The 27,917-nt window shown below is 35.8% G+C and overlaps 2 protein-coding genes across 5 annotated transcripts in view; one reads left to right on the top strand and one right to left on the bottom strand.

Annotated features, from left to right (window-relative positions):
* AP5M1 (adaptor related protein complex 5 subunit mu 1) lies at positions 1-27,650 on the bottom strand. 2 transcript variants are annotated; one of them, XM_025393003.1, is made up of 8 exons: positions 27,170-27,650; positions 21,242-21,887; positions 15,805-16,032; positions 13,996-14,135; positions 13,219-13,304; positions 13,007-13,125; positions 9,432-9,528; positions 1-6,917 (listed from the first exon to the last, which is right to left on the bottom strand). In XM_025393003.1, exons 1-8 carry the CDS (start codon positions 27,241-27,243, stop codon positions 6,835-6,837), a joined length of 1,473 nt encoding a protein of 490 aa, XP_025248788.1. In that variant the 5' UTR covers positions 27,244-27,650; the 3' UTR covers positions 1-6,834. The 2 variants fall into 2 exon arrangements, with proteins under 2 accessions (XP_025248788.1, XP_025248787.1); XM_025393002.1 differs by having other exon boundaries at positions 27,470-27,603.
* EXOC5 (exocyst complex component 5) overlaps positions 27,635-27,917 on the top strand; it is a 64,654-nt gene continuing 64,371 nt past the window's right edge. Inside the window, exon 1 of one of the 3 annotated variants that reach the window (XM_025392999.1) lies at positions 27,635-27,917. In XM_025392999.1, the coding sequence (XP_025248784.1) occupies positions 27,891-27,917 (27 nt within the window). In that variant the 5' untranslated portion in view covers positions 27,635-27,890. The other 2 variants (XM_025393001.1, XM_025393000.1) reach the window with 2 other exon arrangements.

The raw sequence follows: 27,917 nt of genomic DNA, 5'->3' as shown, positions 1-27,917 counted from the left end.
ATGGAATATATTTCCTAGAGACAAAAATCTTTAGCAGAGAAGGTAACATTAAATTTGGCACTTAAATATTTTGAACTAACATAGTTGAGAAATATTATGTTAAAAGTTATTTATTTTCTAAAATGTACAAGTGACTGACTCATTTTTATTATCACTCATGCACTGTAAGTCTGGAGAGCAGCAGGTTGCTTGAAGATGCAACAAATATTCTTTCAACACTTCAATAAACACAATGTAAACAGTCACTTTAATAATGTTTCCTTTGTTAATGCAAAACTGAGTGCATTTTTTCCTTCCCTCTGGCTGAGCTATGACTAGCTGAGTAGCAACAGCAGAGTGCTGAAAGAATTTTTCAACAGCAATTTGCTTGTTCTAATTTACTTTTCAAGGTTGATGATCAGAATCATTATGTTGCTTGCAAAAAGATCTATTTCTATTAATTTGACCCAGTCATTCCTCTTGTTCTCATCATATTTAGCTTCCCTGGCAGCTTCACCAAGTAAGTTAATTGAATCAGAAGTGCCATTACCACTCCAGTTCTACAGTTTCATATAAAAAATGAACTCCTATGTCCTTCAGAAACAAATCTGCTACACCTGTTGAGAAAGTATAGGCGTACTGAAAGGAGTAACTCATGTACTTCCACAGGATGGTGAGGAAACCTTTGCCTTTTGCTCTTCAAATACTCTTTCTAGTTTAGTAGACCTATGTCTGCAATGGGCAGTACCTATGCATTATCTGTTTAGTACTCACTTTTTTAAAAAATAAGCAATTCTGAGAAGGTCTGCTTTTTGAGCTAGAACACAATCATCATCATCAACAAAATCAAGAAAGAGAAATCTTGTGTAATTTTCAAATTATTTTCTTTCATGTAATTTTACATGACGACTGTTGAAAAAGCAAGGCTTACTCCAAATGTGTAATATTCTAAAAACGTAATGGGAAACAAGCTATTCCCTACATTTGCAATAAATTTCAAAATAGCTATTTTCCCAATCTCCCTTCTGTGAGGGAATGTGTATTACTACATTTCCAACATTTAAAGAGCTCCAGCTAAGTAGTCTGGAAGTTCAATGGTATCACATTCTTCACACTAAACACACCTATAAAACTAGTGGAGAAAAGAAACTCCAACTTCAACCACTGGCAAATTAATAAGAGTTAACTTAAATAAATTAGCTCACACTTTCTTTGAAATTGGGTGTAAGCAGGCTATGTGTATGAAAGAGAAAAATCACAGGGTTTTAAAATATAGTCACTAATTATCTCTCTATAACCTGCAGAGGGCACCCAAGTCCCTTGAAGGAAAAAGTAAAAATTTAAGAGGAATAACTAATTTAAAATTTTTTCATTATAACAAAATTTATAAACATAAAATATTTAAAAGAGGCCATTTAAAGGAAATATGCAGTTTTGACTTTAAATGTCTGACAGATTAGAAATGCAAATTTTCACATCCTACTGGAAAAAAAATTCAGCAGGTGGTTTTTAGTGTGGAGTATTTGTCCATCTGTAAATGCTTGTGCATCACACATTAACAATACACTGATGTCAATTATACAGATTGGCCAGGGCATTAGAAAAATCAACCAGCCCTTGCAGTATCCTGCTTATAAGGCAAGAAACTAGTGATACAGGTACAGCTTTGTATTGTTCCAGGCTATACACAAACACTAATGTTACATCCATAAAACAGCTGGTGAGGAAAGTTGGAGGCTAGTTGGAAAGACTTCAGGTCATAAGAGTTTTAATCACTTTGTTTCAATCACCAACTCATGAGTTCCTTGGCAATTTTCAGTTTAATGAATCCTTTCACTACTATTAACTAATACTGTGTTTGGAGGAAAGATATTTGAATATTTGACCTTAAAATATTCTTTATCTTACATGATACCGACATGTTTCACAGGGAAACCCATCAAGTCAGACACACTAGTGTTGTATACATTTACATAAATTCATATACTTGTATATGTATGTTGTGTGTATATATACATATTCTATGATGGTCAATTTCAAAATATACCCTGTTTTATTGAATAAATATAACTGCATGGAGTGTAATGATTAAAAACACTAGTTTCTTAGCAACATAGCCAATGGGAACCTGCCCTCTATCTTTATAGAATACTGCATCTTATATTTTTCCTGATCCGCAATTTTGTTGTGGTTTAGGAACTTGCTATCAAAATATATTTTGAAACTAGTTATTAAATTGAAACTAGAGGAGGCTGGCTTGGCACAAACGTAAGTTAGATATGCACTTCTTTGAGTCACTGTTTCAATTTATAAGTTAGATCGCAAAAAGTCTGAGCCAAAAAAAAAGTATAATAACCTAAATACATCACTTGTATTGTAAAATACTACTAGAATAGTAATTACTAAGCATTAAAATGCTTTGCTTATAATTCAATCATTAATCAAAATCTAATCTTTAAAAACATATTTTGTGACAAATCAGTATACTTTTTTTTTTAAAGGTCTTAAAATATACTGGAGGAATAAATCCTCTGATTTGACATCTTGCAAGATAAAGACTGACATTACTATTGAAACAGTTTTAAACAGCAAATTGAGAAACCTAGCATGAAACATGATCTTAAATTTTTTTCTCAAAATACTGTGCAAAATCCCATGTAATATTTCAAAATTTAAAATTATGGAAGAAGAGGTACTCAGATAACTGAGAGAAAGGCAGGCAGAAAAAATTTAATTACTCGAGTATTTTGGTAATGCTGTCACTTTTTTTTAAAAAAAAAAAGCGTCCTGAAAATGAATGCAATTATTCTTATAATGGAAACATAAGAAGTTCCTTTGCCTCAAGAAAAGAAATAGTTAACAAAGCTTCAAAATCATTAGTCTTAAGGTGGATAACCGGGTACTACAACACATTTTCCTCAACTGGATTTCTTTACCACACAGTATGACATTTTCTAATGGTGGTGGTGGTGGTGGTAGGGGGAAAGGTGAGAAGAAACCACGCAGCTTAATAAAACAGAAGCATTTTCTCAGCCTAAGTTATAGCCACTGCTTTGATTTTTGGGTTATCTCAGGGCCAGTAAGTATACTCTAGTGCATGAAACAAAACTAGAAGCAATACTTAGAATGTAGTCTTTGTTTCTTCTTTCTTCAAAGCCTATGTTTCCTAATATCATTGTTAGGCAAAGCAAAAAGAAATGTTTGTTCTATTACGTAAGAAATAAACTTCATTTGGTATTCAATTGACTTTCTAACTTAGCAGACAGGACTTTACATCTTCAAATACTGAAAATAAATTGCATTCTTGGCCCTTGCTTTAAAAGGTTATAGAGAATAAACGCACACCCTGGTAGTGTTCTAGTGATCTCCCTAATCTCAGTTGCACTTTGTCAGAACGAGGTAACTGGTAGTTAAGTGAAATACCCTAGATCAAAGGGGGATTAATCACCAACTGAATCCTTGCTGAATAAACCTGTCATTCAAGAAAATTATTTCCACTGAACTTAGCAGAGGATTGAAGGTATTTGCATAACAGGGACCAACGTACTTCAGCCAGGTTAAAAGGTTCAGAATTCATCCCATGTTTAGCTTTTTGCCTCCTTTTCCTTTCAGCAGCCTGGTACAATGGTTTCTAATCTGATAATACAGCTAACTATCTAAATGATGTCAGAACAGGAAAGTATTGCAAAGTTTGGATGAGGGATGGATCAATTTCACTTTCAGTAACTCCTAAATCTGATTTGTTGGAATTTAAGATGTAATCCTAAAAAAGTCCCTTAAACCTGAGGACTGTTTATTAACACCCCTTTTTTTGACCTTTGTCTTAGGAACAACCATTCTGTTGTGGCAGCAGTCCCTACAGAAGTACTGGATGGTAATTCCACCTACCTAGCTCCCAGGGGTAGGGTAGCAGTTTATCAATGTCTATGAAGTATTTTGAAATACTATAACAAAAACCAAAAAAAATTGGCAATTGTGACTAAGTATAAATGTCTGCCTTGAAAGATCTTAAATCATACAATGTATAAAAACACCATAATAATTTTAATCCAGTAGAAATACTGAATTGGTATGAAAAAATGAAAACTATTTTATGGGACAGACTAATGTTTAATACAAAAATTTTTTTAAACAAATAATTGTCATCGGAATTCCTGACAAGACTACTTCAAACTTGACATTTGAATCAATTGCTTAAAAAGTTAAAAAAAAAAAAAAAATGCCACTACTGTAAGGGTATATTGCCTGAGTACTATATTGCTGGCTTTAAAAAGTTTTTAAAATATTGTTTAGTAAAAATGGAGAAAAGGGTTTACAAAATCATGAACCATCTTTTCTGGAGTTCATTCTAAAAAATTTAACACTTTTTTTTTTTAACCTTTCGAATTTATTGAAGAATAATTACCTATGTGATAGACATCAGATTTCATAATCATATTTTGGCACTAAAAGGGAATTTAGCAATTTTGCATCTAGAGAAGGTCTGACACTATCCAAATCTTTCACTGGAAGTAGTTGCTCATATGCACTGCAAACGCAAAGCATCTTTCAAGTTAAAAAATGCAAAGAATAGTTATCAAAGAAAATGAATAAAATCCATAGTGAGATAATTTTTTAGAAAATGATTGAAGTTTTAACCCAAGAAAGGACTCTTAGAGTGTCTTATAGCTTAGAATAAGAACATGTCAATCACGATTAAGCTTCTGGAATCGGAATCCCTTTGAAATGCAGCTGTTTCTTCTTTAATTGTGGCAGCGGACTCTGAAGAAAAGAAAGGTCCAGCCTTAAAGATGAGTAAGGAATACAAAATAGCTCAGGATTAGTTGTGGAGTTCAAAGGTCGCTAATTACACTAAGGAGTTCCCAGACACAGGGAAAACATTAAACAGGTCACCTACCAAACGGGAAACAGACTCTGTCTTCAGAAATTATCCTGAAGTGACAGGTTTCTAGACAAAATCAAAAGCATCACAGTGTGCCCAGCTGATCTCAATGGGATGAAAACCTAAGTTGGTTCAGTTCTGTAGCACTATGTTAGAATGGAATGGCAACAGATGGCATCAGGTTCCCCAACACCTCATCACTTTTCCAGGACACCCTAGATTTTCCTCCGGTTTCTAGAAATGCCAAATAGAAGATTCACTGATTTTTCTAACTGCTTATAAACTTTTGCCTAGGGGATTATTATATTAAATCTTCGCCTACTCACTAGATAAATGCCTCTCGCTTACCTTAGTGTATTTGGTAAACATTTATACAATCAAGATTCCAAATGGCTCCATTACCATTAACTTATCAACATAAGTGAAATGTTAAGCTTTATTTGAGTTTAAGAGAGATCAAATAACTTACAGGGAATGATATTTTCTTCTTTCTAAAGGAAAGTTTTCACTGCTGATTATCTATGATTAAGCTAGAATAACAAGTTAAAGTCCTGGTCAGGCAATTATTCTTTTTTCTTTGTTACTTGGGATAATTTTGAACACAGAACCTTATGCCATGATAATGCTTTGCAGAAAATGAGTTTATGAGTAGGACTGACCTTAATTAAAAAATCATATTTCAAACCCTAAATTTATATGCACAATCCCTTTAAACTATCATGCTCTTTTTTGAGGAGTTAGCAAATTTTCTAAGCTTTTCCTTAGAAGACTCATTAAAAAACAGAACCCAAGATATTATCAAATTGAGTATTAATCTTTAATGCATATTTTTTTCTAATCTGTAAAAAGACATGAAGTTTTGAGGTTCGTGAGATTTCATCTTCTCTTGAATGGTCACTTAAAGTCCAACTTGACAATGAACTGCTCTGAAAACATAATATGACATATAATTGCAGAAGTAGGTAGAGAATAAAGATGATTAGATGGTTTCTGAAGAAATCAAGAGAATGGTAAGAAAGTGAGAGTGACAGCTTTAAGGAGATATATACTACATGTGACTAAAATAAGCTTAAATGATACTCTCTACCCACAGAGTGCCTTTTGAAATTTTTTCCAGAATTCATTCATTAATTTTAACTTAATAAGACACAGAAAGAGCAGTATTAGATCTAAATTACCTTTAAAAATTTAGCTGCAGACATTAAACGATTACAAAACACTATGATCCTCTTCTGAAGCTATTCCACACATCTTAATATGGCTACTGACATCCTAAGCAAAATGTCATTGTGGCAGATTAACAAGCTTACTTAAAAACTAACTCTCGAACAGAGATTACACACCTTAAGTAGAAAAGTAGAATTATGCAGATTCTTTATTAGTCAATAGGATAGTTCTGATTAAGAAGAACAGGTTACTACTTAAACACTTTTCCTTTGTCTCTGTTGGCTGTTTTTGAAGAGATGTAGTTGTTTCTAACATGGCCTCTGGTATTCTGCAACAACACCTTATACTAGGAGCTTAGTACTTAGATGTGGAAGAGAAAATAGTTTTTATATTGCACATCATCTACAACCCTGAATCTCTGAACTGAAAAGGAGCCTGACCCTTTATCCAAGGCTCAGTACAGAAAAGGGCTATAATTGATTAGCAATGTCTGCCACAGAAACACTAAGAAACAAGTGTGGCAGGGTGACCCAGGACTAGTCTAAAATGAGCCCAAGTGAATCATTACTTTTCTATGTTGTGAATTATACTGGCATAAAATCAAAGGTTAACAAAATTGGAGACATTAGCTTTTAAAACATCCTTTCAAGTTCTATCAGACTACAAACACCAAATAAGACTACTTTTACAATTAAATCATTCAGTGATTTTTCACTCACAGGTTCTATGCATCCACATTAAAAATATAAGATTATGACTTCCTTCAAACTGTTATCATTATATAATCCCATTTAAACATAAGACTATTACAGTAATAATGATCCATATGTTACTGGAGCGGGGGCTTTAGAATTCCAGATGTAATAATCAGAAGAAATTAGTTTCCGGTCTAAAGAAAAGAAAAAGAAATTAATGATAAGATTATTTTATCTTAGCAAAAATTCAACGAGAGCAAAGTCATGATTTTTGAAATTGTGCAATGCAGTTATTTCAAGGCAATACTTTGAAATATTCATTTTAATTTGATATTATCAAGACTTTATTATAACTTTTACCATTTTACAAATACGGACTCATTAAATATTTGAACAACCCATCTTTGACCTTACATGAAATATCTCTCATTTGTGCCAAATCTGCCAATTTTATCTTCACATTTTCTCTAAAATCTTTTTCGTATGGACCATTACTCTGACTGTAAAAACAGTAAACATTTTTCACTGGTTTCTCTTCTATAACCTTATCACGATGGCCCTGATTCTGGGTCTTGCTATTCTTTACCCAAAATGTCAGAGATATAAATTAACACCCAACTTCCTAGCAACATTCTAAACGGTTTGCTTCACTGATTTCTTATTCTAGTTTTGATCAATTTAAGCCTTTTTAAAAATAGCTTTGAAACCCTACAAAAATGGCAACCTATTTGAAGTAAAGTTTTCTGATATGTAAAGTTGAGATAATAATGTTCATTTGGAATTACATATGTAAATTCTTTATATATATATAATAATTAAATATCCGATTAAATATAATTAAATACGCAATTCAGCCTTCACTTTCTTCTTCATGCCCTTCTTCATAAATGAAAAGAATATAGACTATATTGTCTTTTTTGTTCTCTTCAAAGTACTCAAACCCAGTAACAATGAGTGGCAAGAGAGCATACTGTTAAGTGGACAGGTTCTAGAGCAAGAATGCTTGAGTATCTGACTCCCAGTTCTGCCATTTGCTAGCTATGGGACCCTAATCTCTCAGTTCCATCAGTGTCCTCATCTGTAAAATGGAGATAACAACACTTACATAGGGTGCTGTGAGGATTAATGAGATAATATACATGAAACACTTAGAACTTTGCCTGGCATATAGTAAGCAATAAATATTAGCCATTATTATTTAAATTATCATTAGCCATTATTATTTAAATTAATTAAATTAATTAAATTAGCCATTACTATTTAAAGTATAATTATTACTATTTTTAAACTAAGTTGTATATTTTGAAAATAGATTTTATTGTCAAGATGATGGCAAAATAAAGTTTTACATAATTGCACAAACTGGCAGTCAGATTCCGAAACTAACAGAGGAAGAAAAGATGGGTCATAATATTAATTTAAAATGAGTTCTTTCATTCAACATATTTTGTATTAAGAAGTAGGTATATTCCCATCCTGTATTATGCTCTCTGGAAATTACTGTGGTATGTTTAGTTAACATAAATAAATTAAAATATTTTCCCATAGACAATCTAAAATACTGGTCTGTTTGCTTTCAGTCTCCCATATATACAACAAAAAAATGATGTAAGAGAAAACACAGGGCAAGCCTAGGGAAGTAAAGAATACTGGTTTACTCTGGTTACATTACATAGAAGTTATATTGTCATGCACAGTAGCTGCTTAAAATTCTATAGTTCTAAGTTCTCTAATTCTCTTGAAATGTCCATGGAGAGTCCTTTCCTCTTCTTCCTGTTTTAGGAACCCTAATCCTTAGTTTAAGAAATATTAATCTAACTATAATAATAAAAATGTGTGTAAATTGGGATCATTCTTGTCCACACATATAACAGCTTTATTCTCCTTGAGGCAAAAAGGTTTTGCTTAAGTTTAGGTAACTCTACCTCATTTTAGCTACTATTCTATGTTACATATTTCCATTTGATCTGAATTAAATAATTTTGATTCATTTATAAATTTTTTGTCTCATTATATTTTCATGTTTTGTGTGTGTGTATACACACATATAGATCTATACTTTACCAACCATTAAACATACTAAAATGCGGAAACGTCTTTTTTATTGTCTTCCTATTGATTAAGAATAGAGAAGGTGCTAAATAATGCTTATTGATTGCAATATTTGCTAAAGATATTTAAAAGTTTTAAATAAGAACCATCTCTAGTATCTACTAAATCCATACTATATGCTAAGTATCATACTGAGTCAATATAATCTTATTTAAACCTCATAACAAGCCTGAGGTAAATCACACTATTATTTCCATTTTATAGACAAGAAAATTAAACTTCAAGAAGTTCACTAATTTGCCCAAAGTTATACACCTAATGAAATGGCTGAGCCAGGCTTAGGTCCTGTCTGTTCAACACCACAGTCTCTGTGAATCATCTCTGAATAAAATAACCAGAGAAAAACAAATCTAATTTTATACTGAAGTTCACCTCTATCCCAATCTTTGCTCATCCAGACCACTTTATAAACAAGGAGAAGGCAGAGGACAGTGCAAAGTACACAAACAGTTATGTGGGGTAGGATCGGTCCAGAATTTTATAAATTGGGATTATTCTCTAATCTCTAAATTCTGTTACATTCAAATTTTACCTTAGGTAATAACTGCAAACATCATTTTAGTTCCCTTAAGTTAGTTTGAATCTGTATAACTTACATGCACTTATTTTTGGTTTTCCTGATGCAAAAACTTGAACTGAATGCTGATCTGCGTAACACCCAGTGAGTGTGTAATCTAAGATCCTAAAATGAAGCTAGAAAGAAGAGAGAAATATACCAAATTAAGGTGATCATTTGGTAAAAACGATGGTGACATTTTTTCCCTTGACCCAGTTTTAGCGAATTTATTTTACACAGTTGACAAAATAAAAAGTTTAATACACAAGTATTAAACTTGAATTGTGTGTGTGTGCGTGTGTGTGCACACATATGTATACAAAAACACACACATAATTTTTTTCCCTTTGCCTTAGGGCCATTTCTTTGTAAGGCTGTCATTATGAAGTACTTAACACACAATATGCACTTCACTAACAGCTCTAATCCATACTGCAAGGTATGCTGAGTGAATTGAGGTTCAAAGATGGAAGCAACTGGTATCCCAGCACATAAGCAGCAGAGCTGGCATTTGAACTCAGACCACACCGACTCCAAAAGCTGGTGCTGTCTCCCACTGTGCTGCTGTCTTGTATGCCGTATATTCTCTTCTATCCCTAGGGCTACGTGGTTATGATATATTCTAGATCATAAGTCTTTTACAGGCAGGAAAGTGTAAACCTTCTAGCAAAATATAATGTAATTATGAAAACAGAAACATCAGTTTATCTTGTGTTTAGGGTGAATGAGCTGTACTACTTAATTTTCCAGAAGGGTGAAATTCAACTTTTATAGAACTAAGCTTAGGAATTACCTTTTCCCTTACCTAGAAAACCTTTCTAAAACATCCTCCATAATTCCTGGATTTCATTGACAATGTGGGGCTATCACTACACATGCCAACTATTACACTGTGCTGTAAGAGAGTGAATCATTAGTACCTTCTCTGAAGACATAGCACACTCTGTTGTCCAGGTTGCAGTGTAGTGGCCAGGGTGCCCCTAAGTTACAATGACATTCACATGACCTGTGAAAAAAATCTACATTTCATGGAGCGCCTGTTCTCCTTTGCTGTGATTCTCCTCATCTCTGCTGCTAAATGCTCCCGATTTTTGCAGTATCCTGATATCTTTTTATATATTTTTTCTCCTATCTCTATTCCCACAAAATTTCTCCCATTTCCTAACTTTATTAATTACCAAACTAACTGATCACATGCATAAGATGGGATTTAGAATGTAATTTTCAGATCTTCTCAGCAATTTTTTTTTCCTGTTGCAACTCAAATTATCTCTGATAATAAAGGGCTTTTGCTTGTTTTTTTGGTATAATTCTCAATGCTGGTATAATTCTCAACGCTGGTATAATTCTCAATACAACATTAAGTATAGTTATAAGTTATGACCAGACTGATATCCATACAACTGAAATACTGTAAAACACACTTAGATCATTCAGTCAACAAAAATATGTGCTACATGCTTTCAATGTGAGTGTAACTGGTTGGTGATGCGGAATGAATAGAAAAATCATAATTCCAACCCTTGAAGGACATACAATGTGTGGTAACATTCCACATTTTTTTCTGAACGGTATCTGAAGTAGGAATTTTTATAATAATCCTTGAAACAGAGCTTCTGGACACAAGTGAAGCCAAGATAGAAGAAATGAATTATCACCAGTATACTTCTGACTTCACTACCACTTCCCCTAATTGCCTGTATTTCTCTTGATTTCTTTAATACATTTTATTTAGGTTTTCTCACTACCTTTCTAATCACTCCTTCAATTGCCTCACTTGTTCTTCTGAATCTTCCTGTATTATTTTATCTTTTTTCGGTTATTTATTTTCACTGCCTCAACTATTTCTTCTCTGTGGATAATTCCTAAATCCTTATATACAGCTAAGCCTTCTCTTATGAATCAAGCTTTAGATTTTTAGCTACCCACTGAACATTTACAATGGGCTATATTGCTATTACCAGCCAAAAATATGATATGAAACCCATTTCTTCCCAATTTTCTTCATATCAATAATTTAGGTATATTCATTCATTCAGCAAATATTTATGTGCTAGGTCCTGGACTAGATATTTGGAATAAAACAATGAACGAATGAGATTCACATGTCTCTACCCTCTTCAAAAGCGTCAAATTTGGTTTAAGTTCCATTTTTTTTTTTTTAACAATATCATCTTTGAACAACAACATTTCTTGTCTCTGTATTTACTTAGTAGTCAAGGCTTTACTTTTATCACAGCTTTTACAGCAGTCCCTTCATTTTTCTCCCTTTTCCCTTCTTTTCTCTTTCTGTTGACACTACACTAACTCAGCATTATTAACTTATTATAATATTACCCTTTCATATGGAATATTAATATGCTATAGATTGGCTTGTCTCTAGTTTTTTTACTCACCTTGCTTACGTCCATTCCAGATTAACATTCATAAAGTATCACTTGTGAAAGACTACTCCCCTACTTAAAAAAGTACACCATCAACCAAAGGAATAAAAGTCAGATTCAAATTCTGTATAATCTTAATCTAAATTATGTATCCAGTCTCTTATAGTACTACTACTTTTAGCACTGGTTTCTAAGCATGCCTTGTTTATCCTTCTTTACTCTTTTAAGTAACTTCTTTACCTAAACAATTGTTAGTCAGTCTTCAAGTCTTCATATTCATGCATATCTAGGCCTCAGAGTTTGGCTTAAACTTCACCTCCACTGTAAAGCTTTCCACAATAACTTCAGCTGTAGCACCTTTTTCTTGAAATATCAAAGCTGTTAGCACTGATAAATCGTTGATGTACAACACTGAAAAATTCTTGGAGGGTAAGGACTACATCTTCTATTTTTTGTACACAAATCTCAAATTTTTTGTTTCTTTTTGAGACAGAGTCTTACTCTATCACCCAGGTCGGAATGCAGTGGCATCATCATGGCTCACTGCAGCCTTGAACTCCCCAGGCTTAGGTGATTCTCCTATCTGAACCTCCCAAAAAGCTGTGACTAAAGGTGTGCACCACCATGCCCAGCTGATTTTTCTATTTTTTGTAGAGGTGGGGTCTCACCATGCTGGCCAGGCTGGTCTTGAACTCCTGGGGTCAAGCGATTCACCCGCCTTGGCCTCCCAAAGCGCTGGGATTACACGTGGGAGCCACCAGGCCTGGCCCAAATCTCAAATTTGATAACCAAGAGCTGAGTGGAATTAGACTGAGTTGGGGTATTTAGGTTAGCTGGTTCCCTTTAAAAAAACACAAAAAACCCTTGTTTAAAAGAGATCTGGTTGCATTCTGTTGTCCAGGTTGCAGTGCAGTGGCACAATTTAGCTCACTGTAACCCTGAATTCCTGGGCTTGAGCGATCCTCCCACCTCAGTCTCCCCAATAGCTGGGACTACAGACACCCCGCCACTATGCCTGGCTTTTTAAAATGTTCAAGTATTAAGTGAAATAGAAGTGACTAATACTAAACAACAATAAAAAATCAAACAAAAATCCAAAAGAGAACTTACACCAGACAAAAAGAATAGAATTCTAAAACAATTGGTGGAAAACATTAAAAATCAACTAGAAATATGCAATTTATAAACAAAGGAAGGGCTCTACTGTAGTAAGCCATATAAATATGTTTACCTTTAAATATGCTGTTTCTCCAATACAAATTGGGTCAAATGGCTGCCTCTCATGGCTCTTGGCTCCAAAAGTTACAGTTCCAGAAAGACTAATTTCCATTGACTTTGGGAACTTCTGGCCTAAAACACAAATATACCAATCAACTATTCTAAATCAAGTAGATTCTACAGTAAATGAAAAGAAAAAAAAACCAATAAATAAAACTTGCTCACCAATAATCCAGATCAGTAAGCTTTTCTCTCGAAATACTTCGAGCTGGCCAAAACTAGTTTTATATTCCAAATGTGTAATTGGACCTCTTTAAAAAGAAAGGGATAAAATAGAAAAAGATCACAGATATAACAGTTTTAAGAGATCTAAGTCAAACTTGGCCACTGTTACTTAATACAAGGACAGCATAAAAGCAGATCTGTATTCAAGTTTCCAGAATAGAAAAAATAATGAATATTAAATCTTGAAAAACAATAAAACACACATAAACATTTTTGGTGATGATGTGTATTTCATTATTAGTTCTTAAGACAACTATGAAATCATATAAAATGTATTAATACAGTCACATAGGTTGCTATAACATTAAGACTATGGTTTTACTACATATGTAGATATACTTTGACAAAAATCTGTGCTGCAGAATAAATTTAAAAGTAGAACTGATAATAAAGTAATATTATAATTGGCTAATTCACCGGGTTGTTGATAGTTTGGTTTGACTTGTATATGGAAAAATTGCTAGAAAAATAATTCCTGAGGAAGCTACATTGGTTTAAGTGTATAATTTACTAGTAAGTTTTACTAGAAAGATAAAGGCATATTTAAAGGTAAACAGATTATTTTTATGACTATATCATGAAAATCAGCATTCATTTGAATAGAATAAAATTATTCAGACCTTAAAAATAAGGTAAAAGAGAAAGACAATTTATTGTGGAGCAGTGGGAATGTATTAAGGAAGACAGAAATTATGGCAATACAGATTTTATTCCTACCTATTGTAAAAAGGTATATGAGCTTCACAGAATTCAAAATTATTTTTCACACTTTCGTGAAGTTTTAAATTAATGGTTATTCTTAGTTGTACTTCTTCCTCCTTCATTTGATAAAATCCCAAAATTGGTGGGACAGGGACCTAAAAAGAAACATAAATGTCTATATAATTCTCAGGTTAATGGGTCTAAAACACCAAAAGTAACTGAGAAGAGTTACTTTTAATGACTTAGAGGTTATTCCAAGTTGTTTTAGTAACAGCAATGATGAATCTATATTCGCTTTAAGGATAGGGATTCTTCTCTCTTTTCTGTTTTCAGAGATGAGAAAAGTGCTTTACAAAGGTGTACAATGCATTCTTGTTCCTATACTTGCTCATCCAGGCTCCCCGTCTCCATGTTCTCTGACCTGCAGCATAGGGTATACAATAGGTGTGCAGCAGGCACTGCCAATCTGCCCACAGCTCCTGTTCTCCAATTGAATCCCATGAGTTCTCCAATCCCCTCGTTCAGCAGTAACTTACTTGGTTGGTCATCAATAACTGACTGAAGGGGAAACAACTTGTAGGCTGGGGTGAGCCAATCATTATTTCTGGTACATGTGAAGTAAGACACAGAAAGACCACTTATACAGTGCAAGCCCTAGAGCTGTAAGGTCATGTGTAAGCAGAGAAAGCCAGCTGAAAGAGGAGACTGAGAAGCAGACATGTGACAGACAAGGTGGACCTTGAGTACAGGCTGATATTAATTTTCTGGTTCCAGTCCCAGTAAGAACTGTGTCTGCTTCTTTTCTTATTCTTAAATGGCAATGAGACTGCCTATTGCATTCTCAAAATAAATTTGCTCTACTTAAGCTAGCTTGAGTAGGTTTTTCTAACCTACTCATCCACAACTAGGACAAGAGATAAATGGTATAGTAGAAAAGAGGTTTGGGAGTCTGAAAAATTGGGGTTCAAATCCAGGCAGTGCCATTTATCAACTATATACCTGGTGCAAGTCATTTCACTTCTCTGTGACTCTCCTGAGCTGTAAAATGGGGATAATGTCTAATTAAAGGTTGTTACCAGTACTACAGTACTAGAGAAAATACATGTAACGTGCTTAGGACAATGTCTAACACACAAGCAGTTATTCAATAAATAAATAGATATGAGTAATAATATATATTTGTAATTCAGGTTGCCTGCGATGAGGGGTATTTTATTACATTCATGGTTAAAACCACGACTAAATCATACCAAAATCTATCCCATGACCGTGAACATTTTTAGGGAACATTAAAACAAAAAATTCAATTATTTTGAAAGCTATTTACAAGTAGTTACCGACACCAAAGATAAGAGGTATCTCATTCAAAGAAGTGAATCTTTTTTTTTTTTTTCTTGAGATGGAGTTTCGCTCTGTCACCCAGGCTGGAGTACACTGGTACAATCTTGGCTCACTGCAACCTCCGCCACCTGGGTTCAAGTGATTCTCCTGCCTTGGCCGCCCAAGTAGGTGGGACTACAGGCGCACGACACCATGCCTGGCTAACTTTTTGTACTTTTAGTAGAGACAAGGTTTCACCATGTTGGCAGGCTGGCCTTGAACTCCTGACCTCCAGTGATCCACCCGCCTCAGCCTCCCAAAGCGCTGGGATTACAGGCATGAGCCACGGTGCCCGGCCTAAATCTTCACCTTCATTCATCAATTATTGTCTGATAAATAGAACTTTTTCTAAGTTCTCATACCAAGAGTGTGAATTATTTACTTATCAATAGTATTTATGAACATAAAGATCAGCAAACTCTCAACTATTCTAGGGTTGTTTACCTGGGAAGTGTAGTAGCACAAGTTGAATGACTCTAAAGGTGGAGTCAATGGAAATTTGTAAGGCCCACTAAATGCAGAGTCATCCATTGCATCAATACTACTAGAAGTCAGAATTGCAGAGTCAAGAGAAGTTACACAAGGATGAACTAGAATATCTTGAAGTGGAGATCCATTGGTGGGGAGATTCAAGCTGATGGTAACATTTGGCATGATTCCTTCCAAATCACACTGAAATGCAAACAGAAAGATTATCACCAAAATCTCAGAAGCAAATGTCTGTTTCAGGCTTCTCAAAATTTACCAAAGTCATTTTCCCCAATTAACTCACTTTTCTCTAGGTATTGTTCTCTTTGCTTTCTGTGTTATTAATGGTTTTATCATGTTCTTACACACCCAAGCCAGAGACCAGGAGGGCCCTCATAGACTCCATTGCTTATCTCTAAAGCTCTTACAAAGATAATTTAAATCTGCTGAATTTTCTCCATTCCTGTTGAACCACATTAATACGGGCCCTTACAATTTCTGCCACAGCCCACTAAATATTTCTGAACTTGCTTTCCTATAATCAGTCCTCTAATCCTCCATCCTCCTAGCTCTCCATGCCAGAGCTATCTTAATGAAACATAATTTTTATTATACTTTTTCCATGCTCGAATGCTTTCAGTGATTCTACTTCAATTCTGAATTACTTGTAAAGCCTTTCATTGTTTGGTTCTCATCTACCTCCTTTTTATTTTCCTTCAACTTTTAAGTTTTGGGGTACATGTGCAGGATGTGCAGGTTTGTTACCTAGGTAAACGCGTGCCATGGTATTTTGTTGCACAGATCATCCCATCACCTAGGTATTAAGCCCAGCATCCATTTGCTGTTCTTCCTGATGCTCTCCCTCCCCTAACCTCCCCAACTGACAGGCCCCAGTGTGGTCGTTCCCCCCGTGACCGTGTGGTCTCGTCATTCAGCTCCCACTTATAAGTGACAACATGTGGTGTTTGGTTTTCTGTTCCTGCATTAGTTTGCTGAGAATAATGATTTCTAGCTCCATCCATGTCCGTGCAAAGGACATGATCTCGTTCCTTTTTATGGCTGCACAGTATTTCATGGTGTATATGTGCCACATTTTCTTTATTCAGTCTATCATTGATAGGCACTTATGTTGATTCCGTGTCTTTACTATTGTGAATAGTGCTGCAATGAACATACATGTGTATGTATCTTCATAACAGAATGATTTTTCTTTGGGTATATACCCAATAATGGAATAGCTGGGTCAAATGGTATTTCTGCCTCAATGTCTTTGAGAAATTGCCACAGTCTTCCACAATGGTTAAACTAATTTACACTCTTACCAACACCGTAAAAGTGTTCCTTTTTCTCTGCAATCTTGCGAGCACCTGTTGTTTTTTAACTTTTTAATAATAGCCATTCTGACTGGTGTTGGATGGTATCTCATTGTGGTTTTGATTTGCATTTCTCAAATGATCAGTGATGTTGAGCTTTTTTTCATGTTTGTTGGCTGCATGTAGGTCTTCCTTTGGCAAGTGTCTGTACATGCCTTTTGCCCACTTTTTAATGGGGTTGTTTTTTAATCTACCTCCTTAATAATTTTCTACCCTGCAACTTACATGTAGTCATATTGGATTCTTGCATTTTCCTAAATAAACCATACTGTCTTATACCTCCAAATGCACCTTTGCATGTGCTATTGCATGTGCTATTCCTTCCAGCTGCAATGTTTTCTCCCTGTAAATGCTTTCATTCTTCATGTCTTAGCTCATTTGATGCTCTCTGTGAAGTCTTACACTCTGTATCACCTCTACAGCCTACCTTTGCTATGTAGAGAAGCCCAGGATCTTCTTCCCTATGTAGTCTGGGTTAGTTTGCCAATGAGAGGTACTCATGAGAGATTTACAAGGGAAAAGAGAAAAGGAAGTAACTTTTCTTGAAAGTTCCTTGAAGCCAGATAGGTCAGCTTCTCAAACCTGTCCTTGAACTCCTACTTCAAGGCCAAAGTGGCCAGATGCTACACTTCTGCGGACCTTTCCTTGAATTTCCTCTGTGAGGTCATTAACAGACAGACATGGCAGTTTCTCAGACTTCTTTGTGAACTTTTGATTTGACTATCTCCTCAGTGACTGTTTCTGAAAGGCTATAGCTAGAGGATCAAAGACTTATTTCCTCAGTGCTTCTTGAATAAGCCCTAATTTCTATGTTAAACATCTTTACTCCTATAAATCTTATAGTGGCTTCTTCTGGCCCAACCAGACTGACATACTTTACTTGTGTTTGTGTAGGTAGCCAGGGTCTTTGTACCTCTCTCTTGAAATTCACCTCTATTAAAGCCTGGATCAAACTGACCAACTGAGCCCCATAAGAATTATTAGTATCTTCTGTTTCACCAGAACTACACAATATTTTAAGAGTTAGTGAACTCTGAAAGCATAACACTTAGTTCCTAATGCACTATCATATACATAGATTGCACCATGCATTAACTGTCCACTATCTACAGGTACCTGGTCCATTTCTCTTTTCAAGTTTTAAATTCTTTGAAACAAGAATCGTTACATTTTTCTTAGTATCTCTAGTGCCTGACACATTTCTATGCATAGAAAACAGTAATAAAAAATGTTTGCTGAGTGGCTATCTTTTTCTAATTATAAACCTACTTTTGTTTTCAATTTCTAATATGAAATGTTTCACTTTTAATGTTTTATCTACTATTTGACATGTGTGGGAATTCATTATGTATCTGCTATACAATGTAAGTACTTAGCAGGCAGGCATTATGAAGAGTACTACATATAATCAGTGCCTTTATAAGGTCTCTCAGTGACAATTACAACAATGTCAGTCACATTAAAAATAAATATGCCATATAATCTTACTTTAAAACTTAAAAAAAAAAACTTAGGGTTTTAACTTTTAAACCATCTGCTATTTTCTATATGTGAACTAATAAGAACAAATGAAAAGTAGTTTTGTTTTTGATAGATATTTATGGAGACAAAATAAGCAAACATCAATAGTAAATACCATTATAATTTAATAATATTCAGTTTATACTTAGTAAATTAATCTCTTAACGTTCGTAAAGGGTCAGAGAAACATCAGCCATCATGGAACCTGCCAATGAATCTATCTGGGCACTTAAAATGCCAGATCATCAGTTATTTACTATAGGATGAGAACATCCATTCTAGAAGGAATTGGTGTACTACCCTTTAAACCAATCTGGCATATGTAAACCCAACTTTAGCAGTAAAAGTTATTAAAGAAAAAAAAAGGCACCTAAGAGTTTATCTCATTTTAAAAATGAGAAAAGATTCACAAAATTGTGTAACTTTCTAAAGACATACAGAAAATTAGTAGAAGAATGAGGTCTAGAACTTTGGACCACTGGCCTTTGGCTCTGGTTTTCTACCAGAGTAGGATAAAATGAAGATGATTATTTCCATTTACAATGGGCTTCACAATAAAATTCCTTTAAACAGTAAGTTTTGGAAGTACTTAAAGAATGTCTGGCTAACAGTTATGTTATGTACCTACAACCTTAAAGAAACATTTAGCATGTAGGTTAAGGTATACCCTTTTTTTTCCCTTAAGAACATTTTTTAAGTAAGAAAATTGCCCATCATGATAATCTTGTATCAGGACTAAGAGTAGGAACCAATCTGAAATTCTCCTAAGAGTAAACTGCAGTCAGCCTATCAATGAACAGACACATTAAATGCCATGGTATTAATTAGCATTATATCAAAAATAACATATTCCCTATTTATTGCTACAGAATGAAAAAAAACCAGAACTGGTGAATTTTTCTGTTTTATTTTTTTTAAGACAGAGTCTAGCTCTGTCACCCAGGCTGGAGTGCAGTGGCACAATCTTGGCTCACTGCAGCCTCTGCCTCCCAGGTTCAAGCGAGTCTCATGCCTCAGCCTCCTGAGTAGCTGGGATTACAGGCGTGCTCCATCACGCCTGGCTAATTTTTGTATTTTTAGTAGAGAAAGGGTTTTGCCATGTTGGTCAAGCTGGTCTCAAACTCCTGACCTCAAATGATTTGCCTGCCTTGGCCTCCCAAAGTGCTGGGTTACAGGAATGAGACACTGCGCCGGGCCCTATTTTTCTATTTTCATTTCATTGAACTTATGAGAAAGAAGATTCAACTACTTTAAAACTTAAGAATGACATAATCCATGAACACCTCAATTTTGGAGCCATTTACAATAGTTATTTCTAAGAAAGTGAGTAACTGGAGTGTATTTTTGACCACGATAGATATGAGTTTAAAATAGGCATAAAAACTTTTACGTAACTTTAATGTTAAACAGGATAAAAAAAAAAAAGACCCAATATTTCTGTCAGGACTGTTCTAATTCTCTGCTCTTGAACTCTAGTTTTATCTATCAGATTTATATACAGCCACACATTAAATTTGACATATAAAAAATATACGTAACTGCAGGGAATAAAGAAAGAAAAATAAAGAAACGAGAATACTATTAATATAAACTTGTAGAAAGTTTACCTGGAGGATTTTATTTTCAATCATTATTCAACATGGCATGACTCACCACTAACTGTATTGTTATTTCCATTGTCTTTTCCTTCCTATTTTCTATTTCTACAAAGAACCCAATATTAATCTAATGACTTATTTAAATAAGAGTCCCTCAATATAATTTTAGATATGTCAGAGATGTCAATTTCACCCCCTAAAGAAAATGGAAAATAGGAGTGGTGACTTTAAAGTATGTTCTGAAGTTATTTGACATTACTCTTTTCATAGGTGGAGCTTAATTCCATGCCCCTTGAATATGGACCACTTAATGACTTGCTTCTACTGAACAGAAAGTAGTGGAAGTGTAACCTCCCAGGCTAGGTAATAAAAATAATCGCTTCTGCCTGGCTGGCTGTCTCTCTCTCTCCTCTCTCTCTCTCAGATCATCTGGTCTGAGGGAAGCCAGTCACCAAGTGTGAGGGCACTTAAGCAGCCAGTTGAGAAGTCCATGTGGAAAGGAACTAAGGCTTTCCTCCAATAACTAGCACCAACTTGTTAGCCATGTGAGTGAGTCATCTTGCAAGTAGATCTTCTAGCCTCAGTCAGACCTTCAGATGCCTATAGTCTCAACTGAAACCCTGACTGCAACTTCGTGAGTGACTCTACACTGAAAGTTCCCAGTGTAGTTTCCCCACAGAAACTATGAAAATAACAAATGTCTATTTTGGGGACAATGAGACAATTCTTTACACAGCCACAGATAACTAATATAATTGGTAAGGAATTAAAAAGACAACATAAAATTTTACATGACTCTCCCATTTAACAACTGCTGCTTAAGATGAAAATAAAAAATGTTATTTAAACCACAACTAGCAAATTTAACTTTCTCCATATGTTAAATAAAATGATAAAGCAAATACCAGAGAAAAATCTCACCTTGCAAGTCACTGTTCCAACAACTTGCCATGTATCCGCTATACCCTGTTTATCATATTGCATGGATTTTACCTTTTCAGTGATAGAAATAGAAACTTGTGGTTTTCCTTTGTACGTTCCAGTTTTCCAAGCTGGCTGTTTTTGTGGCTGAGTCACAGATGCAAAATTGGTATTATCTAATGAATTCTTTAAGTTGGCATCTAATAAAGTGCCAAACGGACAAGCCTGCAGAAGCAAGTCAGGCAACTGGCTCAATTTTGTATTTAGCTCAGAGTCATTTTTTTGACCTGAATAAAGAAAATCCTGTATCCCAAAAAGAAATTCAAAGCCTTGTGAAACTCCACTAACACTAATTAATGGCGGACGAGGGGACAGAGTTTGTTCAACTAGTGGAACACAAGCATATATAATGTCATTCTTCAGAAAAGCGACAACTGGCCAGAGTTCTTCACCTCCTATCAAGAGTCCATAAATGGATGTTTTATTGATGCGTGAACAGCTATCACGACTCTCAACAAAGTCTTTATCATCATCCAATAATCTAAGTTCAAAGAGCAGTGCTTTAAGAAAGGGACCATCTTCGGGAATAGGCACATAACTTGCTCCATTGAAGACTCTGGCTCGTTTTTCAACCGTTGGATACCGCCTGCATTATGGAAACAGAAACATTATAAGTGATTCTTCCAAGTAAAACCAAGATGAAAGAATTTTTTAAAAACTCCCAAATATAAGGCAAACAGTAATAATAATAAAATACATGAGAAACAAATACATACACACAACCACAAATGCCAACAACCAAAAAATTATAATGCCCATTAAGTTACTATTAGAGTAACTTTCATATTTGGTATATAATCTGTTATTGAAAATGCTTAATTCAATTTATTTATTTAGTTTAGGTAGAGTACATGATTCTAATTCAAAATCCTTGTCTCTCAGCCACTCAGATATCATCTTGGTCAGCAAGGAGTATATACTTGAACCATTTTAGGCATCTATAAGAACTTTTTTTTTCTTCTGATTCTGTCTTAGCAGCTACAGTAGGACTAACAAAGTGGTTCAATTTAACCCTCCACAATTTTGGATTCATTAGTTGAGATGGTATAATTTTAAAAGGAATGTTCTATTCTACTCAACCTATAGTGAATGACAGGTACCCTGAGTCTTCTTGCCAATCCCTACAAACACAAGGAAGATCATTTTAGTAATAACGGTTTATCTCTATGGCCCTGGAAGATACTTTTAGGTAATAAAAAAGAATAAAATCAGAATGTTTCTGCATGTGCTGAGTTGAACAGTAAGCAGTTACTAATTTATCTTTTCTTTGGTTGGAAACAGAAGATGCTTTTGCTTATTTACAGAAATCTGTTAGATCACAGTTTCTCAGTTCCAAAATATGTACTTTTCCTCATTCCTTCTACCTCCACTCCAAAGTCCAGAACAACGTCATTTATCAGCTGTTAACTTTTGAGTAAATCACTTAACTTCCCTTAGCCTATCTTCTTGTTTGTAAATAAAGGGGTGGCAACAAATCAGCAGTTTTTACCAGAGTCAAAAACATACCTGCTAAAACAGTTTTTGCTAAAAAATATTGATGTTTATTAATATTTAAAAAAAATAAAAGGCCGGGCGCGTTGGCTCAAGCCTGTAATCCCAGCACTTTGGGAGGCTGAGACGGGCGGATCACGAGGTCAGGAAATCAAGACCATCCTGGCTAACACGGTGAAACCCCGTCTCTACTAAAAAATACAAAAAAACTAGCCGGGCGATGTGGCGGGCGCCTGTAGTCCCAGCTACTCGGGAGGCTGAGGCAGGAGAACTGCGTGAACCCGGGAGGCGGAGCTTGCAGTGAGCTGAGATCCGGCCACTGCACTCCAGCCTGGGCCACAGAGCCAGACTCCATCTCAAAAAAAAAAAAAAAAATATATATATATATATATATATATATATATATATATATATAAAAAATAGAATGTATTCAAAGTTATCTATATGTAGGCTGGGTGCAATGGCTCACCCAGCACTTCTGGAGGCTGAGGTGGGCAGATCACTTGAGGGCAGGAGTTTGCAGGAGTTTGAGACCAGCCTGGCTAACATGGTGAAACCCTGTCTTTACTAAAAATACACAAATTAGCTGGGTGTGGTGGTGCATGCCTGTGATCCCAGCTACTCGGGAGGCTGAGGCAGGAGAATCTTGAACCCGGGAGGTGGAGGTTGCAGTGAGCTGAGCTGAGATCTTGCCACTGCACTCCAGCCTGGGCAACAGAGTGAGACTCCATCTCAAAAAAAAAAAACACACACACACACACAAAACAAACAAACAAAAAAAACCACCAGCCAACCAAAAAACCCAAAAGCAGTTACCCATGTGTAGGTAAATCTCACTTACATTCTGATGCATTTTCTTGATTGAGAAAGGGGAAGAATCAGGTAGCACACCAGTAATGACATGGCATAGCAGGTTAATGCCATTTATTAATCTAAATCTCTGTATATGAATAGTAGAGATCTCTGTACTAAACTGTAGTCCAATCTCTTATTATCTAATTTTCTAGAGGATAAAGTTCTTAAGTATAAAAATTTCACAACTGACTGTGAAGATAAGTTAATCTGGGACCCTTATACAATGTCTCAATATGTGTTCAATGAATATTTTGTTAGATGACTCAACCTATCATTTCTAATTTATTATATGCTTTTTCTAAAACAGGATTCAAAGCTTAAATGGGTCTACAACTATGGGGTATGATACCGGCCTAAGCCAGATGTAACTGGATGCTATTATTATCTGGAAAGGAAACCTTTAAACCAGAATCTTAACCAAGTTTTGTCATGGTAAATAAGTACTTAGATAGAGAAAATATCATTTGCCTTCTTAAATCTTAAATATTGGCCACTTATTGACACTTATGTCAGTGCATATCTGTGTAGCTCTAACACCTGCCCCAAGAGGTTAGAAAACTGAAAATACAATAAAATTTAACTAAGTCATTCAATGATACAGAATTAAATTATTTGAACCCAACTTGCTACCTCCATAAATGTATTGAAAAGCCCATCCAAACATATCTGACTTTTTATTCTGAAATAATATCCTGAGCACAGTTAAAAGTCATTCTGAAAACTAGGATTTAAGAAACTTACTTTTTTAAGTAAAAATAAAAGTTTACCTCTATGAGATATTAAGATAAAAAGTTTACTCTTTTTAAGTAAAAAGTTTACCTCTATGAGATATTAAGATAAAAAGTTTACTCTTTTTAAGTAAAAAGTTTACCTCTATGAGATATTAAGATAAGCTACAAAAGCAACAGATATGGTATTGGCACAAGAAAGACAAAGCACTAGAACTGAGACAAACCAACATTTATATGAGAAGACATAACTAACATTACCAATAGCCTCACAAATTAATGAAGACATGACATACTGCTTAAAAGGTGGTGTCAGAAAAACTGATCCACAGTACAGAGAAAAACAAAATGGGATTCCTACTTAACACCATATCCAAAGATGGACTACATATGGGTTATAGACCTAAATGTAACAGATGAAATTATAAAGTTAAGAGAAGGTACTGTAGGAAGATATTTTTGGGAAATATGGGTAAGAAACAACTTCAACAAATTCCCAAAAGCGACTACTTCGATTGCATCAAAATTAGTGATTTCTCTTTAACCAAGGGAAACATAAAGTTAATTGACGATGGTAAAATTAAAGAAAATATCAGTACTTTCTAAAAATGACATAGAACTAATATCAAGAATACAAAACAAACTCCTACAAATTCAGAGGAAAAAACAAGCAACTTTGAAAGAAAAAAAAGACATGTACAGGCAATTCACAGTAAAGGAAACTTAAAGGACTAACAATCATTATTACACACAGAAATGCAAACGAAAATAAGATGTCCTTTACCGGAAAAAATTAAATGTTAGGAAAGAATGGAGATATGGGAACCCCTTCTTGCTGCTAGTGAGTGCGTAGGTGGGTGAACGTGCAGGATTATTTGGCAGTCTTTAGTCAAAATCGGCATAGACATGCCCAATGGACCAATTTGAGGATGCATACTTTGGCAGTGTTCTTTGGAGGCAAATTTGGGAGAGGTCGTCACTAGGGAAAGGGGACAGGTAAAATGTGTAGGATGTGAACCATGGAGTAATACAGAGCAAGAAAAAACAATGGCCTAGATTTGCACTGTCCAACACAGTAGAACTACCCACATGTGGCTATTTAAAATTAAATAAAAATTAATTAACATTACCCAAAAGTAACAATTGAGTTCCTCAGTTATGCTAGCTGCAGTTCAAAAGCTCAATAGGTACTTGTGGCTAGTGGCTACAGTATTAGCCAGTACAAATTAAGAACATTTCTCCTTTCCATTATCATAAAGAATTCTATTGGGCATGCTGCCTTAGATGAACACAAAGTATCATGGATGTTTCTTTAAAATAGTACTGAGAAATCTGACAAATGTAACATTAGGAAGTGAAGTCTAAAGCACATTTAATTATGTAATTTGAAAAACGCATACAATGAAAAAGGGTAACATCGAAGATGTAAGAGCTACCTGTCAAGGGGAGGGGAACGGCAGTTAGAAATAGGTAACCAAAGTGAATATGTAACCAAAGTAAAATGAGAGATACTTTGGATGGACTGATGCGCCTGGTAAAGTATGTACTAAAGAATATATATAATCTCCTGTATTTGAGGTCCAACAACAAATGTTGGGGTTAGTGTCAGCCAGAAATCCTGCGGGGATATGGTAAACTCCAACTCTGATGCCCTCCGGAACAAAAACTGTTTAGGTTGCAAAGAAGGAATTTTTCATATCCTCATTGCCAACCAATTTTCATTTAAAATTACAATCAATTTTTTTCTGCCTCGATCTCAATTCTACTATGGTGCTACTTCACTATAAACTTTCTTCAGGGAAGAACGAATTGGGACAAAAAAGAATTATCAACGGCCAGAGAACAGAAGGTGAACAGACCCAGTCGATTGCCACCAACATTTTACAATGAGTTATTGTATAATTCTCTTAACAGAGCTATTTTGATTACACAGGGCAAATTCTAAAAGTGGGACCAGATCAACTTAACACAATATACGAAAAAGTGAATTAATTTTTTTTGTGTTTCTATTTTCTTCAACAATTAGGAACTGTAAACAGATGATTTCTACCAATGACACAAATTTACAAGATAAAAATAAAAGTCTGGGTAGGGCACGGTGGCTCACGCCTGTAATCCCAGCACTTTGGGAGGCCGACACGGGTGGATCACGAGGTCAGGAAATCGAGACCATCCTGGCTAACACGGCGAAACCTATCTCTACTAAAAATACAAAAAATTAACTGGTCGTGGTGGCGGGCGCCTGTAGTCCCAGCTACTCGGGAGGCTGAGGCAAGAGAAAGGCGTGAACCCGGGAGGCGGAGCTTGCAGTGAGCCGAGATCGCACCACTGCACTCCAGTCTGGGGGACAGAGCAAGACTCCGTTTCCAAAAAATAGCGATAACAACAACAACAACAACAACAAAGTCTGATGTAACTTAGCATGGATTTTTCAGTAGAATAAAATGTTCCTGAATGACTTTGTCAATGCATGTTGAAAATCTGAAACGTTTAGTGCTCAGTAAATTTTCTACCTTTCCCTTAGTCATCTCCATTTTAATCCTAAGCAGACGGAGGTCATTTTAAAATCCAATACTAATAGAAAACATACACCGTAATACTTAATATGTACGAGTCATCAACTCAATTCTCACAACACTGTAAGGTAAGACTATTAAAATCTCTATTTAACGGACGAAACAGAGGTCTGTTAACTGGCTAGTCCAAGGTCACGCAGCTATTCGTGGCAAACCTGGGCCACGAAGCACCACAAAACTATGCTACTTCATCGATCAGGATTCAGATTTGCATTTACCTGGAGAATCTCACGGTGCCACAAAGTGGAGTTCCCGGTTCGTGACTTATAAGCCACACTGCCCGCTGCGCCATGGTAAGTCAGTGAAGCATTAACTCATCTCATAATTAAGGTCGCCACCGAGGAACAGTGCAGATAGGCTTTCTCAGAAGCCCCAAGGCTCATCTTGCGCCACAAACCGGTCGCGCTCAGCAGAGAGGTTATTTTTAGGTGAGGTAACTAACACTTCTGGATCGCTCTAGCTCAACATACACCACAAAAAGTTCTAAGAACCCCAACCTATAACGTTGAGAAATTTACCTATCCCCTGCAACTCCGGTACTTTCTCCCTCTAAATTCCACTTCCGGAACGGTGGCCCGCAAGGATCAAAGTTCCTCATATACCGTAGCGTCGAGCCTCTTTTCGGATCGCCAGCCGCTCGTTTTCTTCACTGGCCCCTCCCGACAACCTCCGGGACGCGCGCAGTTCCACTTCCGGCGTGTGAGGCGGTGACAATGGGAGCAGCGCGGGTGGCGCCGGGAGGCAGCTGACAGGCGTTTGCGGCTTCGCTTCATGGCAGCTCTCCCGCCCCGCCTGGGATCTGTGGGGAGTGGGGGAGCCCGCGGCGGCCCGGAGCCAGGGTTGGCGAGCCGAGCGGAGACCTGTGCGCCGCGCCTCTGAGGCGCAGCATGTGAAGCGGAGACGGCATCCAGTGCGGGGCGAGCCTCTCAGCCGGCCGGGATGGCTACCACGGCCGAGCTCTTCGAG

Source organism: Theropithecus gelada, chromosome 7b (assembly GCF_003255815.1).
Source record: "Theropithecus gelada isolate Dixy chromosome 7b, Tgel_1.0, whole genome shotgun sequence".
NCBI lineage: Eukaryota > Metazoa > Chordata > Mammalia > Primates > Cercopithecidae > Theropithecus > Theropithecus gelada.
This window is presented reverse-complemented; position numbering and strand designations above follow the sequence as displayed.